This window comes from Amia ocellicauda, chromosome 21 (genome assembly GCF_036373705.1).
Source record: "Amia ocellicauda isolate fAmiCal2 chromosome 21, fAmiCal2.hap1, whole genome shotgun sequence".
NCBI lineage: Eukaryota > Metazoa > Chordata > Actinopteri > Amiiformes > Amiidae > Amia > Amia ocellicauda.
This window is the reverse complement of record NC_089870.1, coordinates 8,684,650-8,703,028: the sequence shown is the minus strand read 5'-3', so window position 1 is coordinate 8,703,028 and position 18,379 is coordinate 8,684,650. Positions and strand designations below refer to the sequence as shown.

At 37.2% G+C, this 18,379-nt stretch overlaps 1 protein-coding gene across 4 annotated transcripts in view; it reads left to right on the top strand.

Annotated features, from left to right (window-relative positions):
• The window catches only part of dpf3 (double PHD fingers 3), a 66,023-nt gene that overhangs the window by 30,465 nt on the left and 17,179 nt on the right, over positions 1-18,379 (top strand). The window contains exons 7-10 of one of the 4 annotated variants that reach the window (XR_010805162.1): positions 1,498-1,638; positions 2,655-2,783; positions 10,436-11,337; positions 15,406-15,516. Coding sequence is in view for 3 of the 4 variants with exons in the window: in XM_066694328.1 (XP_066550425.1) it covers positions 1,498-1,638; positions 2,655-2,783; positions 15,406-15,629 (494 nt within the window). In the remaining variant the exon portion in view is untranslated. The other 3 variants (XM_066694328.1, XM_066694329.1, XM_066694327.1) reach the window with 3 other exon arrangements.

Here is an 18,379-nt window from a genome sequence, read left to right as displayed (position 1 = left end):
TGGCTCAATTGCCCCTATTACTCAAGACTTGTTTTTATTTTTAAACTGAGATTATAAGAAACCTGATCGAATTAACAATAGACTAAATTGAAGCATAAACATTCACTTTGATGGTCTCATTTCCTGTGCAAAGCTATTGCCTGACACAGCCTCACTTTAATTCACCGAAATCGCTTTGCCTTTCTAAATAATCTCCCTCCTCTATCCATAAAGCAATTCCTTTTCTCATCTGAACGCCACAGAGATGGACAGAATATCGAAATCAAAGTCGTACATTCTTTAAGAGAGTTTTGAGCACTTTGGCCTAAACTGTCTGAATACCTGAATTAAGAAATTGACAGCAACTGCTGTACAAGGTATTAAGATGTAAAAAACACGCACTTACATTATAGATTTTATTCCATGGTAGCAGCCCTTAATACTGTATACTGATGTTAAGAAAGCACTGGCTGAGTGTTGGCCCGTGAACCGGTCACTCATCCTATATAATAGAAAGCTGAAGGCTGACCGTACAGGTTCTTACTGGCCCAGCGTTTTTCTCAGAATCTGGTTTCACTCCTGTATGACCAGTACCTCCCCCTTTCCATTTCCCTCAGAAATATGATCTGTTTTATTTGCACAAACAAGGCCTTCCTTTGCTCTTATGCTTGTGCAAGCTTGATAACAGTATGAATTGGCCAAGAGAAGCCATGTTATAAAGTAGGTTATTTAGAAATAGGTTTTGTTTCATTGAGCACACTTACAGGAGTTATGTATAAGCACACATAAATCACAGTTAGGAGGCAGTTCTCTCCAGGTAAAATAATGATTTTATTAGATTGGTGGCTGGACTTAAAACTGTGCCATCATAGCAGTTGAAAACCTTTGCTCCCTACCTTATTTACATCACATTAATAATCTCAAAAGTTATATTCTGTCAGTGCATTGTTTGAAGTCTGAATGAGCAGGATGGGTAAACTGTAGCAGAAGCGGATCTAAGTTACAGTCGAACAACTATAAAATCATACCATGTGGTAGTTTTCTAATCCAATGCTCCTAATTTTCAATTTGTTTAATTTCTTATATCTTATATCTCTTTAGAAAACCTCTGTTTTCATATTAGGTACCTGATGACTTAATACAAGAAGGAACTGTAAACGTTACAAAGTTGTTTATTAAGGGATATGGAGTACAACATAATATAACATAATTAAATTAGACAGTGGAGCAATAGAAAGTGTTGTATGCTTGAACAGCAGGTATGTCCAGTAAGTAAGTGCACAAAAGTGTTATTGCAGTGGACAGCAAAGGTTTATTTATCTCATGAAGTAAAGGTTTCCATGGGATATGTTTGACATATACTGTATTTCCTACTTTTTTATGAAGGTGTCGGGGGGTGGGGGGTAAACGGTCCATGGTACAGCCTTTAAATCATCCTCATTAGAATGACACTGGTTTGTACTGGAGCAGGAGGATGTCTGTGCTGACTATTTGTCTGTCATGGCTTCCCCTCTGCAGTTTGTGGGAAGCGCTACAAGAACCGCCCCGGCCTCAGCTACCACTACGCCCACACTCACCTGGCCGAGGAGGAGGGTGAGGACGACAGGGACTCAGAGCCATCCCGCTCCCCGCCTGCGCCGCACGACAACCACCACAAACGTAAGCTCTCCACATGAGGCATCCAAGGTTTTGTTTTGACTGCAAATGCATTACAATGCAACAGAGTAACCAAACTGATTCTCCTGGGTGAAACTGAATGATTAGGTCCATTATTTGTTCAAATTAGTTCAAATTTGTTCATTAGCATTGAGCTTATCAAGTTTTAAATGATCCTACTTAATGTGATAAAAGCCCATAATATTGCGCATCCATTTAGTAAAACCCAACCCCAAATCTAAGGCACTATTCCAAAGTATTGTGTTCTTGTCTATTACCAAAGGTTTAGAGATTAGGTAGTTCAAATGCTTGCTTGGGTGTTGAACCGTTAAGACACAGGTTGCAAATCATAGCCCCTAGACCTAGTGTGGGCCAGGGAAAGGGGGGACAACTGTTTGACAGCATGGCTGGGGCTCAGCTGCAGGTTCCTTGGTGTATAGATGACACACAACAGGGATGGAAATACAAACTCTGAAAATAACGGTCCACATTTAGAAAGACTGGCTATGTTTCAGCATGAGCAGTTTTCACTTTTGAATTTGAGTTTATTCTGAACGGTACCATTCTTTCTTTTCTACAATAGAAACATGTTTTCGTAGCATTTATGTATTTTTTCCTCCCAGGGTGATCTACATCAGGTTTTTTTTTTTTTTTTATTAAAGACCATGCCTCCCTTCCTGGGATAATTACAGTCAGACTCCCAAAGCCTTTCCACAGAAGGAAACCAATGATAATTCTGTTCTTCTCAGGAATCTTTCAGCTAGCAATATCATGTTTATTGTATTAGACCACTGTAATCCGTGTCTGTTTGGAATTTGGCTTGATGGAAAACTTTGGTCCTTTACTTCAGTCTTGAGTGCGATCCACATATGCTTTATGCTGTCTGAAAGATCTTTTCAAGTATTTTATTTTCCATCAGGGATTCCTTTTAGTTTTGAAATATCTCCCCCAGCCAAGAGTTAATCCTGTCCCTATTATCCACACATGAGCCTAAATTCTGATCTCTTTTCCCACATCAGCTCAGAAGGGCCCCGATGGGACCGTCATTCCCAATAACTACTGTGACTTCTGCCTGGGGGACTCCGGCTCCAACAGGAAGACGGGACAGGCGGAGGAACTGGTATCCTGCTCGGACTGCGGGCGCTCCGGTGAGTCCCTCCTTTCCCTGCTCATCCCGGCTCTGCGTACCTCATCCATAAAGCCTTACCGTGCCAGCAGCTGCTCCGGGGCCTGGCGCTTTAACTTTACCCAGCATAGCTCAAGCCCAGCTCATGCTTTCTCTGGACCTCATGTCAAGGAATCAGAGTGCTCCATTTATTGTATCATGAAAGTCATGCTTGCACCTAGAGGATGAGTGACAAATTGAAGGCCTTTCCACATCAGAAAAGGGGTGATAAAACTCTTTTTGAGCGCTTTACAAAATGGACAGATTTGAGAGTTTGTTTGGTTACAGTAAACCCCTTTAGATAGTCAACAACCACAAGGAAACAAGAAATGGAGCACTCTGCTTTTGTGACCTGAATTATAAGGAGAACACTGCTCAAAGTGGATAAAAACCTTCAAGGGAATATTCAGGTCCTCTGTGTTCAGTATGTAGTTAGATCTAACACCTAAAACCTCTAGGCCCATGTCTTCTCTGTCATGCTGAAGCTTTGAGTCTCTTTGTCCTGGGTTAGTAGTTAAATTGTACCCCACTTTCCCAGCATTGTGTCATTATATTATTTTTGAACTACCAAAACGAGGCTTACAATTACAATACTAGTAATTCTGATTTACTACCAAAAAGAATAATGCAATCCTGAAACCATATTACTTTTCCACACCAAGTGATTCAAAGCGAGAGAGAGAACAATCTCTTGGAACATAATTGTAATTTCCATGTGCTGCTGCTCTTTTTATACTCTTCCTTCATTAAAATTCTTGTTACTTATTAAAGTAAATAACTTATTTATAATCTAATGGAAATATTGTGCTAGCTTGTTTTGCCCCCATCATATTGTGTTATGAAGTTGGAGTGTAAACACATTTTCCTCTGTCATGGAAATGTAATGGTTGAGTTCACACCAAACCTCTTACTGTACTACTTTGTGGTATACCACAGTTTATGTAAATGTGTACTGGTTTATGAAAGGGTAACATGTGACTACCAATATCCCATACTTACAAAAGCACTCACTGGCTTTTGCAAATGCTGTAACTCCCTTGTCAGTGGGCGTGCCTTGTATAGTGATTGCTGGCAGCAGTAGACGCAGTCTCTTTGTGTGTCTTGGAAAATATGTCTATCCCTTTCACTAAACGAGAGTTTGTGTCCCAGTTTGAGCAGTTTGATTTTATCACGAAAGTGTCATTGGTCTCAGGGATTCCAATTAATACTTAATTGTGTTACGTGGCATGGTGGATTAGTTCACTAACCTAACAGATTGTATTCAAATACAGCTCTAGTCACAAGTGGAATTAGTTTTGCCTGATTTTATCTATATTTGATGTTATCTCCTAACAAACCCAATGCAATTAATTTCCAATTACACACACACACGTTTTTATTGCTGTAGGTCAAGTATCTTTCGGTTGTACTTTTACTGATTCCACTATTAATTATTAATAACCACACTGATCATGTATTCAAAATTGTTTACACTATTTGCATTTAAGGGTCACATTTGATCAAAGGGTATTTTGACAAATTTGAATTATGAGATTATGATAAAGTTAACAAACTGCTAAATGTCAGCTGTGTCTCCTTAATTGAGCAATTAATAGAAATGACCAGTACCATCACCTATCATATTGAGCATTAAAAGTTTGAGAGAATTCTACTTCCACAATATACTTAGGAGTACAGGAACCTCCCAGGTCACAACCACAGAGGGCATTTATATATTCCCATGCAAAAGGAAATTAAACTGCTGTAAAGAAACAGCTGTGGATAAAAACATCACTTCTAATGAAAGTAACTATAAAAAAAGATTTGTACAGAAGTAGCATTGCCTTTGTCTTTTATTATTTCATTCTTTTGGATGCTGTTTGGGTTCGGAAAGCCTACCATTTGCATCCGTTGTGTATTTTAATTTTGTCATTGCATTTCTGAGCTTTCTGTCTCGTCCATTGTTTTATTTCATACATGTGCATTTAAAACAAATGTATATCTGTCACTTGCTTATGTTTCTGTCTGCCCTGCATGCCAACATTAAGGAAGATGTATGTGTGCAGAATATGGATTGACTTTCTCGCTAAAATATCCAAATGCTATTCCAGAATGCAATAGAAGGTTGGGGTCTTTAAGGTCTTAAAATCCCTGCCCCCCCCAAAAAAAAAAATAATAATAATAATGCAAAAGCAATATTTAATGTACTTAAAACTGATGCACACTTCCATATATGTTTCATTTTCCATTCAGTTTTTCAAAACGTTTCGATAACATGCAGGTCATTTACTCATTAGAGATATTTTACAGTTATATTGAATTTACAGACAAATCATAGTAGTAGTTTGCTTGAACAAGTATAAGCAGAAACAGTTTGCTTTTTGTATTTTGCAGTTGCATGTAACACCTGCAAAGTTCTTTGTTATACATGAGCAGTGGCAGTTTTAAGATTTACTGCTGTTGAATATTACGTGGACACATACTTATTGCAGATATAAGAGTGTGCAGAAGTGCTGAATTCATGTGCTTTTTTGGTTCCTCTTGAAACTCACAATAGTTCCTGATTGAAAATGCCTTTTTATTGATGCAAAGAATCAATAGCAACAAGTTTAGGATTCAGTCACATTGTCGTTCTTCCGGAGTATAGTATTCGTCCCCCTAAATAAATAGAAAGTGATTATTTGTTGGGTTTCATCCATAAACTAGACCAGAGTGTGAAAGCAGTTGTAAAAATCAAGGGCTAATACAGGCTTGAGGTTCGTGGTATTTTTGTAAATATTTTTGGATTGGTATTAGTGCAAAGATATTCACAGAAAATATGATCTACTGGAACGTATCTTACTTACTACTTGGTCTTATTATGTCGCCTTGTAAAATGTAAAACTGAGATGATGACTGCAAACCACAAATTTGTGTGAAGAATACCGAGACTTAGTTTGACCTAAATATAGAAGGGAACCGTTTGCCCCTGAATGTGAGTGTGACCTGTAGCTTATTTACAAAGACTGCATCACATTTTCATAGTCGTACTGGATCGTTTGTCTTTGTGTGTAAATGCGTAGCGCTTGGGTTCTATAGCTTTCATGATCTCTGAAACCACACATGTATAGAAACGGTATGTTTGATAACTTTGGCAAAGTTACAGACATAAATTAAAATGTGTTAATGAATTACAGTATTATAACAAGTATTGGCAGATCACCGGGAAGTTTAACAGACAATTTGAGATAACAGGTTTCTAATGCAATCAAATTGAAGTTGAATTATGTTGAAAACTTGAGCATTTAAAGCAGTATTGACAGGGCCACTGCACAGTTGTTGTTTTTTTGTTTGTTTCCTGTGGTTAACTGACAGAACGAAGTGTCAACAAATGTTCACATGATTGCATGATTGGTTATGTGTTTCTTTCACAGTTCACAATGGCAAGAATTTCATTGATGCCTCTTTAATGTATTGATGAGGCGTTACTGTTGCATAATGTATCACAGTTATACCCGAGTTCCTTGGGTAAGACCTTTTTATTTTTGAAGTGACTTTTACACTTTCTTGCATTATAATGTGAAATATATTGAATTGCAAGCTTTTGCTAAGACCTCGTGGTAATGTAGGAAAATTACAACCGTACAAATGCGTACACCTAAGATTTTAGAGTGTTAATCTCAATATGTATTTAACCCATCTGTGTTTTTTTGTCAGAAACCAACACACACATACACAAATAATATATCCACATAAAAGATGGAAAGATGTAATTAACATTGCAGACATGGAAAAAGGAAGCTATAGACTGAAGCAAACATCTTGGAGAGGCCTTCTTCCAGCAATGGATTGATATAGGCTGATGATGAAAATGTTGATGGATAGATCTATTCCTTCCTGGTGTGTATATATATTTGAAGCTTTTTAGTAAGTGTTGATAATTGTTTGAAATATCACAAGAGGCTAAATTATGAATTTTAAAATGTAGCAATGGTCCTGATTTGTAAAGAAGAGTGCAGCTGCATGGCTGAGAAAATGAATGTGTGCTAATTGTGAAAATTGTTATTCTAGCAGAATGAAATTCTAGGAGGACCAAGTACTGCATAAACCAAGAGATTTAGGTCTATTCACACATTAGTGTATAGTCAGAGGCCAGAGGTATAATCATATGACTATGTTGTGAGAATTGTGTGATAATGAAGTGCAAAGTCTCGTCTGATTGTGCAGTCCATTTCTCAGTTAGTTTCTCACAAAATACATTGAAGTAGTTCAGAGTCCGTTCGGCAATCCAGTTCCACTCAGCTGGACACTAAGCAAGTTTCTTATTATACTGTATTCTGTACTGAGCGTGTTTCAAAAACACTTTTGACTCCTAATATCTTGATCTCTAAATTACAGGCAACATTTGTTTTTATAACATGTAGTTAGTTTCAATAATTGTAAATTCCATTTTAATCTTGCAGGATTGTAAACACAAATGCGTTCTTAATAGGGTCTAAAGTGTGTCTCAATATTTCACACAATGTTTTTAATGCATCTAGAGACTGGCCTTTTGGCCTCTCGTAACCTTTTTATATCTTATAATGTAATGGTGCTTACAGTGTAAGGCCCACAGTGTATTAGGTTTAGTGATACATTTTTGAATACCTATCCAGACTTTACATATTCTCTGCTTTCCGGGCGCTCCAGTGATTCCTACAGATGTAAGCTTTTCAGATACATCTTTTATTAAGTACTTCTCAATCTGTCAAAAATAAATTTAGTTGCTGCTTTAAATATGTCAAAGATATTTGTAAAGCCAGGTTTATCTTTTACATAGATACAGAAAAATCTTAAGCCTCTCATATTTTTTATTCAGTGATTTGGAATACTAGATATTTAACTGACACTGACGCCCCTCAAAGTCTTGTTATGAGTGTGTTGTGCACGGTTGACTTTCTCATCCTGGACCATTTGACGTACATAACCATGAAAGGTTAATACATAGATTAAATGCACCTGGGCCTTTTCAGGATTATAGATCAGTAAATCTACAGTACGTTAAAGTTGAAACAAAGATTTGAATACATATTCACAGCAGTTTGTTCGTTTTGTTCTCAAGCTACTGCAGTCTTCAGTTGAAATTGCTGAACTGGAACAAAAAAATAAAATAAATAAATAAATGTAAACCTAACCTAATGTAAGACTAATCGCCTGCTTTATTTTCTTTCTTTTTTTCTCCCCCCCTCCCCCCCATCATCTGTGGGAGTTTGGTGAATGTTGATTTAAATAGGCATGTTTTTAGTATCCCATTTACTTTTATTCTTTTATAAACCTATACATGTACAGAGGCTTGACATATTAAAATGAGCACCCTTACCTTAGTGATATTGTCCAGTAACGCTTTCATACCCAGTGTGGAAATATCAACCTGCTGCATGTGGTCTCCCTAAAGCATGATGCACAGGGCCAAGCTACCACTTTTGGCTGCTGTGTGTTAGTGTGCTCTGTTTTGTGCTTGGCATTGTGCTGCCATTTTAAGAGGGCAGGGCTCTGTAATTATTACGTGCGTTTTCATTTAACTTTAGGTTTTCATAGAGTATACGTTTTAGAGATTTCAACTTATAATATTTGTAAACAAATTACATTCTATAATATTTATAAAAGGGTAATACAATTATTCAATAGGGTCTATATACATACATCTATCTTTGTGTCTGTGTGTGTGTATGTATATAGTATCTGATTTCTGATTTTGTGGACAAATGGTTGCTGGCTATGCTTATTATTTGTCATCATTGTTGCAGTATTTCTATACAGGGAGTAAGTTTTGTCTTTAGTCTTACAACCCTTCATTCAATGCCACTGAATTAATTTGTTGATTTTATTCACCACATATTCATATATCTGCCTCCCCCCTTTTCCCTCTCTGTCTCTCTTCTTCTCTTCATAGATCTCTTTTCAGCTTTTTATAATGCATTGGCAAACCTGGTTGAACCACTTCAGTCACCAAATCAAGATCGATGTGTGTACATCTATAAGATGTTGATGATATAGATGTGTGTGTGTGTGTGTGAGACAGAAGTGCTGACATTCAGAGTAGGTATTTTTTAAATTAATAATATTAATAATAATATTAAATTAGGGCAATCCTGATGATGATGCCCATTACCAAGGCATTGTCAGATACTTCAGGCTACAAATACTACAAATCTGCGTTTCATTGTTAATTTGGACACCATACAATGCTACTACATTTTCAGTGTAAATACCACACTTTTTCCATCTCTCTCTCTCTCTCTCTCTCTCTTTTTATATTTGTGTATATGTTTATTTTTGCAGTTGTAGTTCTTTAAGACTTCACACCCTTCACAAGAGTGGCAGTCATTTAATGGTCTGGAATTTTGAAAGCTTTCTCTTGACTGAATCAGGAATGAGTGATCAGTAAAAATATATGTAATAAGCAAATTAATCACAAAATGTTTCACATGAAGGGTGTGAATACATGCAACTACAACTGTTTGTGTTTTCTGAAATCCTGTGTGGTTGTGTGTGACATACATCATCACCGTCAGCCTATATCAATCCTCTGTTGGATGAAGGCCTCCCCAAGATGTTTCCACTTTGATCTACTGCTCCTTTTTTCCATGTCCTGCCTGCAGAGTTTGATTTCTTCCCATCTTCTATGTGGTCTTCTAGTTCTGTTTTCCATCTCTTGATATCCATTCAATAGCTTTCTTTGTTGATCTTTCACTCATTCAATGATGCTACATATTTTGGTTTATTCTCAGTTCCATTAATCTCACTTGTTATTCCAAGCATACATCTTTCCATGCTCCTTTGTGTTGTCCACAGTTTCTGTATCATGTTTGCATATATATATATACACATACACACACACACAGAAGAGAAGGGTGTTGAATGCTCATTCCCATATACCACATATATTGATCTAACAATCCCTTTTAAAGTTGTCTGATTACAATCACTTGGGGGGAAGCAGGTAATAAAGTGTAGAGCAGACCTGTGCCGGTATTGACAGTTAGGTAGAGATAAATTACTCCACTTGGCAATATTATTTGATTTTTAACAGAATTCCCACCTATCAGATACTAATGGTGATGTAATTTTGTGGTGAATTAATAAATTCATAGATGTTAAAAAGGCAAATCATGTTACTTCTGTTTTCTGTTTTCAGTTATACTTTCTAATTCTTAAACATGTATCTGTTAGTGCGATCCATGGTCCACAGAAGTGCTGCGGCTGTTATTCTAATCATTCAATACATTTTTTTTTGATTTTGATCATATTTCAGAACAGATGCATGAGGAAAACCTAATATCCATTAATCCGTGCTGCCTAAATTTGTACTTTGCAGACACTAAGCCCAAAATTAAGCAGGTATTATTAAAGGAAGAATGAACATCTGTTCTTTAACTTCTAATCACAATTTAGTGTCACCTTATGTAAATAAAAGTCCTTAATTTAAATGTAGAACCAAACGATTTGATTTTGCCGGTTACCCACCCTCACCCCCTACTTCCCTAATCCTTGTTGTCATCTGCTTTCTGCTATTGCAACTCAATCCAGGACTGTTTGATGCATAGGCCTAGGAAAGCTTCGGCCTTGTTCACTGCTTTGTAGTTTTTGCTGTGTGTTGCTAAACCCCCGTGCTGATATATTCATCATACATGTCAGCTGAACGTGGTCGAGAGAGAGACGAGCGGAAGAAGGCCTGTGGGGCAGAGGAATTGTTTGGTGCCACGTCGGAAAGCGACACTTCAACGTTTCACGGCTTCGATGAAGACGAATTTGACGAGCCTCTGTCAAACGGCAGTGTGGCCTCTCCCAGATGCAGATAAGAAACTAACAAAACAATGAAGAAAGAAAACCTCTTTACAAATCTGCTGCTTCTTTTTTTATTTGTATTTTTTAGTGGAAAGCACAACTGATAACTTCAGAAGAGAAAGCAAGTGTTATTTTTTTTCCTTTTTAGTGGACAACTTATGCTTTTTTAATAAGTTAGGATTTTTTTCTTGATGAACTTTGAAAGCAATGAGCAACTGACAGCCTTTGCTGATAAATGACTTGTCTGTTAAACACAGAAGAACCTTTATTTTGGAATTTTTTCCTTGGACAGGAAATTAAATAATATTTAAGAGAAAATTAAAAACTTTGAAACATGTGGATTTAATTGTACAGTGTGGTGTGGTACAGAATTGCCAGCCTAAATGGAATTTAATAAAAACAATAAAATAATAAAACAAGACTGCATCAGAAAAGCCGATACATAAAAAAAATAAAAAATAATCCACTGTCTTTTTGTCTGTCACTGGATATAAGGGGCAGAAAAACATTAACTGAGCCCCTGAATGGAATTGCACAACACCGCAGAAGCAGAAGAGTGGGTGAACTTACCTCTGGATTAAAATGAAGTATAAAAATGAAGGAATGTTGGTTAATTACGAGACTATCTTCTTGACACCTACAAAAGCAGCCACTTGACATCAACGTGGGGTGACTGAAAGTTACGCCTGACCCAGGGAGCAGGGGAGAGGGGACAGGAACGCTGCTGAGCACAGACGTCACAGAGCTGACAGGTAAGGGCCAGTTGGCATTTCTTTCTCGCTTTCAAGTGTCTGAGGTGCAATTAATTGACTATTTAGGAGATTGAAATGATTACTTTCTGTTGAATAAACTCTTCAATCAAACCCTGGTTCCATGAAGTTCACCATTCAAATTAGTGAAGTAATTTAACGGTGTTGGTTTGTCTGCTAAATCACTGATCAGGCAAATTATTAATACAGCTTAACCAAGTTTCTGGAAAGAGATAAATCCTTCTAGTTTAATCATGGCTACTTTTGGTAAACAGCTTCCCTCTTCTGATGCATGTTAAAAAATATATTTAATAATAATAATACATTAAAAGGTAAGTGAAAAGATTATACTTAGTGGGGAGGTGTCAGTCATTTTCAGCTGCCATTTGCTTTTGTCTGAACTCAAACAACAAAAACAATCCCTACCCATTTCCCTTGCACTGCACCCAGTCAATAGGAGTTCAGTGAGATATTTGACATACTCTGCCTTAATTCTGAATAATAATATTGGTCTTACTGACAAGCACTTAAAGAGGGCTTCAATGTGGCCAACAGTTTTATCTTTATTAAGATGTTGCCCCATTAAGACCGCATGTACAAGAACCTCGAATTTGCTAGATTACAAATAAAAGGAAACGTGATAGAGGCTTGATTTTGATGTTCAGGCCTAGATTTATGTTTCCCATTCCTAGCTTTTTCCTTGACTCTCAAAATCCTCAAGTTGCCTAAAAACAGACATTTACTGTGGCTGTTTGAGACCGCTTAGCCCAGAGAGCACATTACTACTGATTAGGAGAGCTCTGTATTAACAGACATCTATAGCAAAACTATGCAGTGGTGTGCAGTGATTTATATAACCATTCTTATACAATACCAATCAAACATTAGGAAGGACTTTGTTTGGAGTTGTTATTGCTCTGTTGAGTGAATAGGTAAGTGTCAGGAAATGCAATTAGTGAACTTTTTCATACAATATATTGGTGTCTTGTCTGAACCAGTCTTTTCAAAGGGAAGACTATTGTGGATTGGACTGGAAGGTAAATCTTCCAACTGCTTTGATTATAATGAGAGAAAAAAAAAACATTAGCACAGATCGTAGAGCGCTCTTCAAATATCTTTCTTTATCTTTAAATTGTCTTTATTCTCATTGCTTGCACAACATGAAATATAAAAAATATCAACTGATTACGGATGGTGGGAAAATAACAGATCATTCATTCTCACTCATCTATTTTTAGAATTGTTTTTATTAACACTACATAAAGTTAATAAAGCTGAGTTGCTGTATCCGTGACCAGTAACCTCTTGTTTATCCAGTACTGAGTAACATCTTAAATAATTTATGAACTCAATTCAGCCATGTAGTCCTTTTGAAACTTCCTTAGAATCTGATTCTATTGCCAGAGTCACTTTCTACCAGAGAGAGACAGTACCTTGAATGTGTATCGTGAGGACTGTGTAATGTCCTTTAGCGGGACTGTCCTTGGTAAATTCTTCTACTTAAATACTTCCTCAGTTGGTTAAAAGACCCATTATTCTTTCTAAACAGCACAGACATGTACACATGCATATCTTTACACTTGTGGCAGTGATATATATTTTAAAATACAACCTTAAATAAATCCAAAGTGTCTGCTGGAAAACCATAGAAAATGTCTGGTTCATTATTTGAAAAAATTAAGAAGAAAAGTGTTTTTAAGAAGGAGCTCTGGAGAGGGTTAATTTCTTACTACAAGTTCCTATTAGCTGAAGTATACTCAAATGTTCAGTTGATGAATGTGAGTCAAGCAAATGAAGGGAACTCGTTAACTGTAAAAACCCAAAGCAATCATTAACCTTGATTTCAAATGAAGATTCAGCAGCATGCCATGCGAGACGGTATGCACTGTGGAGATAGTGGTTAGTGCTATCAATGCATCATCGATTATTCTGTAAGTAACTCTTACTTGCATTACATAATTAATTTTGCCATACACAGTCTTTCTGGGATGTCATCAATCCGACCTCCAGTGGACGTTTACATGGCTATTGTACTGTGTAAAGCTTGCCACTCTACTAAATTAATCAGAGCATTCAAAAACAACTGAAATGCACAACCATTTCCATTTTCCAAATAGTCTCATCTTGGGTGACCACACAAATATCTACACAGTAATTTTCATCCTTTTCTTAAAATCTGCATAACCACCCTTGAAATGACATGGGTGTAATCTAGGATAGACTTTATATAGCTAGGTTTCCCCCAGTGACCTACATCTCTTAGTTTAATATTTTTAATGTTTTTTTCTCAACAATTTACATCTATTAGCCTATATAATTGAAGAACAATTTCCCCTTTGGAAAATGGCCAGTCTTGTACAAATTGTGCTTGTCCTAATTGTTTTATATAACATGACAGGGATTGTTTGACTGGATGTTACATAAGACTCAGTGAGATTTTCAACTGCCAGTAAGTATTTGTAAATGTTTTATTTATAAATATATAAAATCTAAAATAAAAAATAAAAAAATCAATTAACAAATCTTTGCCATCATCCATCATTTGCACATATAAAACAACCTCCCCATTGAGTTTAATTTCCTGCAGTACAGAATTTGTCTTTACAGGAACTAATTCTGTAAGAGTACGCAAACAAACAATGCATCCTTTTATACCTCAGTATTGTGTGGGCTGATATGCTAATGCCACCAAAACAAAAGCTTCATAAATGAGAGAAGTACTGTAGGCCAAACACTGGACGTAAGTATTTGGCCGAGTCCCACTTAGCCGCAATGAATTGAAGGACCCAATATTTGAGAGAGCAGTGGAACTGAGTCCATTTGAGTGTAGCTTAAGATAATCGATTCAGCTATAAATTGTGGAAAACATTTGGTCTTCGCCTTTAGAGGAAGAATTGTAGTTAAATAAATGTATTTTTCTTACCTCCTCAGTTTCAAATGAGTTCGGAATTGGTAGTTAGTGTACAGATTCACTTACGAAACAAACTTAATTGTAATAAGCGTTCTAAGCGGATACCTTATCTTCCATCATCTGGGCCTGATACATTAGCATCTGTGTGAAATCAGATCCCATTTCTAAGACGGAAATAGGAAAGACTGATGCTGGTGCAATGCAGGAAGTATTTGTAACATAGAAATCTTCCAAACAACGAACAGAGCTTTCATCTTTTCTCGAAAGGATCAGCTACCCCAGACGACAGCTAGACGGATTTCGGTGAGATCTGTATAATCCTCGGGAATGAAGTGAATGAAGAGTGCAGCGGCTCTGCTGGATTTCTGATTGTACATGTGAACGTTTCTGCTGTCTGCGTTTATATAAAGCCCCAAATAAACTGAAGCCAGATCAAACTGGCCAGATCATACAATCCAATCTGATGTAGGCCAATATTCAATTTTGAAGCCAAAGTGGAGAATCAAGCTGAAAACCATTCTTATTCAAGAGGTATGATATACAGAGTACCTGGCTCTTGTTGCTTTTCAACAAGAGATGTTTTATTGATTCATTTAACTCCCCCCCCCCCCCCTCCATTAAAAAATAAATTCATGAATACATCGTTTTGGAGGGTATTGGATGACATCGTCATTGGGACTGTCCTGTGTGGTCTGTCTTTTCATGCCTGGTTTCCCTGCCTTCACAGTGCATTTCGTTTACTACTATGTATATCAATGAATCAGATTTTCAGTATGTTTACTTAATTTACTACAGTGTTTAAAGGCACTGAGCCACAAAGCATATATGTTATCCATCTTTTCTGTAAGGTTGCATGCGTTTTACTTCATACTTTTAGGCAGGATCCAGTATTTGTTCTTCTGTGCATGGCTTCTTTACAAGATTGGGTTTATAGAGCTATAGATATCCTTAGTGCTGAAGATTTGTATCCATGGCAGACACTGCATATATATACTTTAAAAAATGGAGAACTGAAATGAGAAAGTCAGGGTCGGGGAACGTGTGTATTTCACCAGCAGCTCTGCAGATGATCTATGACAGCAGAGTTGGTGTTTTGATTGTGTTTTGTCATTGCTTATCCTTGCCCGTCCAACGACAAGTCATCCCCGTTCCCTCCGTAGGACGAGAGCAGCTCCAGGATCCAGGCTCTAGTGATGCCCCCCCTCCCTCTCCCACTGGACCAGAGGACCCCCGGCAGCCACCGGCCACACGGACACCCCCCTTTGCCAATGCAGACAGAAGCCCTTTGGACGGCTCCAAGCATGTGCAATACAGTCGTAGACTCCATCGTGTTTTCAGAAGGGAAAAGAAACCAGTTGAACTGGGACTGATGATGATAATTTAAAACTTTAGACAGTTTATTTTTTGAATTGTGCTACTGCAGTAGCACCTGTAGCTTGATTTTTATTGTTATTTTTTTGTTTTTTATGCTACATTAGTGACATTTTTTGTAAGAACTTTTCTCAAGTAAAAAAACAAAAACTAAATAATAAAGAATATTTTGTAATGTTATTGAAGGACTGTTAATCAGGATAGACATTTAAGAGATCACTGTATGTCTGTGCTTTCATGTTATTTAAGTACATTTGACGTTATGCGAAGATAAGATGGCAGTGACTTCCCAAGGACAACAATACTCCCATTTCCTGTGTGTATGATTGCTCTGTAAAAGCTCACCGTTTCATAAAAAAGAGCCAATTCTAAATGTAAGCATAAAATGTTAATAAGACGACATTAGATAAACACATTCTTACGTTTGTATTTTATTATAAACACCTCCTTCTATTTATATTAGTTCTCTGTCCTCTGCCAACTTATCTTGGAATAGTGTAGCATGTTCTACTTGATTCCTTGTTGTTTTTCCTCTGGTTATTATTTGCCATAATGAGTAACTCATTAAGTACGAATTTCCATGACTGACTGTTGGGAAGGTTACAAGGGAAGCAAATTAGCATCAGACTGAACTGAAGTTTCAAAACAAATGTATCCAATCTGTTAGAGGAAGCGCTGAAGTAGAATTATAAGTGCGAATAAATTCCATTGACCTTTTCTTCGTTTTGAATGACACTAATTGCTGTAGCTTCCCCTGTACACTTCCACCTCATCGACTTGATGAACCCTTTTCACAAGCTGTTTGTCAACATGAAAAATCATCCTGAACTGAAAGAACAACAAGGGATTATGGGAACATGATATAACAGGAAATGTAACCATTAAGTAGTGGAAAGAAAGCAAAGCGTAGATGTACACTGCTCCTTAAAGGTTCCCATGAATGACAGAAAATGAAGTTCCCAGATTTTTGTCTTTGGTTTGAGTGTCCTTGCCTATAAGAGAGGTAACAACATGCCAACAGTGTGAAAGGCAGCAGAGCAATCTTGTGAGAAATCTTAATGGAACATTGTTCTAATGCATGGTAGCTTGATCTGAAGTTCACAAGCATTCCTGCCCCAGAAATTGCTTTGCTTCCACTTAATCAGAGAACATTTACCGATGTGGAGTCCATGCCTAAATGTCACTGTCTCGCCTCTGTGCCACAGCTCTGCAAACCATCATCGATTTGCTTACTGCGAATGTGACCTAACGTGGTCAACTGGTGTCATTAAGGAATCCATCCCTGAGCTCACCCGTTACGTCACCCAAGGAGGAAATTGAGTTGGACAGAAATATCTCTGACCTTGGCCGGGACTGGCAAATGTGTGAAAGTGCTGCAGCACTGTGCCGTGACGCATAGAAGACGGCCTTGGGAGATCGTTGGGAAAATGGCTGGCTCTTTGCGAAGGGGGTCGTACGTCCTATTTCTGCTGTTAAGTGTAAAGACCAGACAAATACAGGAACAAAACGTAAAGCCACTGTGATTGTGTGTGATGGTAGGGGAATGCTCATACTGTTAAAATGGTCACCCCCAACCCCCTGTGAAAGCACCAGGAATATGAGCACCTTGTGGAACTTGTCACCAAACCTAAAGACTGCCTAGAGGACTTTCATTCACAACCAATGATGTGAGTTTGTTTTCCAGACATAAATTAGGCTGTCCCCTGTTCTGGATTGAAATTTGGATGTGAAGTTCTGTTATCATGTTTGTGATGTTATAAAACTGTCTGAGTGATTTTTCTTATTTTATTTTCTACTTTGTTTGAACATTTCTTCCTCACCAACCCATTTTTGTCCACTCAGTATGGGCTGTTCTAATACTCTGCTTTTTGTGTCAGCTTCACTGACCATTTAGGCTTTTTATACTAATTTCTGGAAGGCCTTTACGGTATGCTTTATTGGTACACTGCACAGGTCTGCTTTAGTTGGGTGTCAGTATAGGTTACTAATGCATTTAATTTTTTGGGTATAAAAATGAATCCCAGTTCTCACTATTTTAAACAAAGCCAGGATTTGAAAAGAAAAAGGGTCTTCCATAAACTACAGCGTGGATGTCCAAGTCTTAGGATTGTTTTCTGTGGGGCAGTTGAAGCTCACACTTGTCTTGTTAAAATGCAGCGCGAAAGGATTGTCCTGTAGTCACAGGTGTGAATTCAATGCCCTCTTTCCAGAAACCGTTTTCCATTATTCACACGTACATATGCCACTGCAGCAGTTACAGAACAAAGTGTCATTAACTTCCACAAAACCGTCTCTTCTGTTTACAGTTTTTTCTCACACTGCATTTGATATGGTTTTGTTTTTGTTTGTTTAATGCAATACGGCAGGTTTTCTGCCAACATTGTATACCTTTTTTAAGCCTATTAATGTAGAACTACATCAGTAACAAAAACATATATACATATATTCAGTGATAATATGGAAGAAGTTTTGTTCTTGATCTTTCTTTTCCTTTTTTATTTATATTGGGGGAACAAATTCTGCCAAAATGTTTCTAAAATAATGCATCAAAACATCTGTATCTAAATGTTGGTCATAATACGTTTCACTATTTTACATTGTCATTCCCTGCTGTCATTTGAGTTTTGTTCTGTTTCTTTCACTATTGTAATCAGATCCCTAATAGCAATTCCGTTTATTTCTTGACTGTTTGAAGTAGGCATATTTAATCACTGAGAACAATAGCTTCACAATACTTTTAAATACAGGACTAATCAATTATAC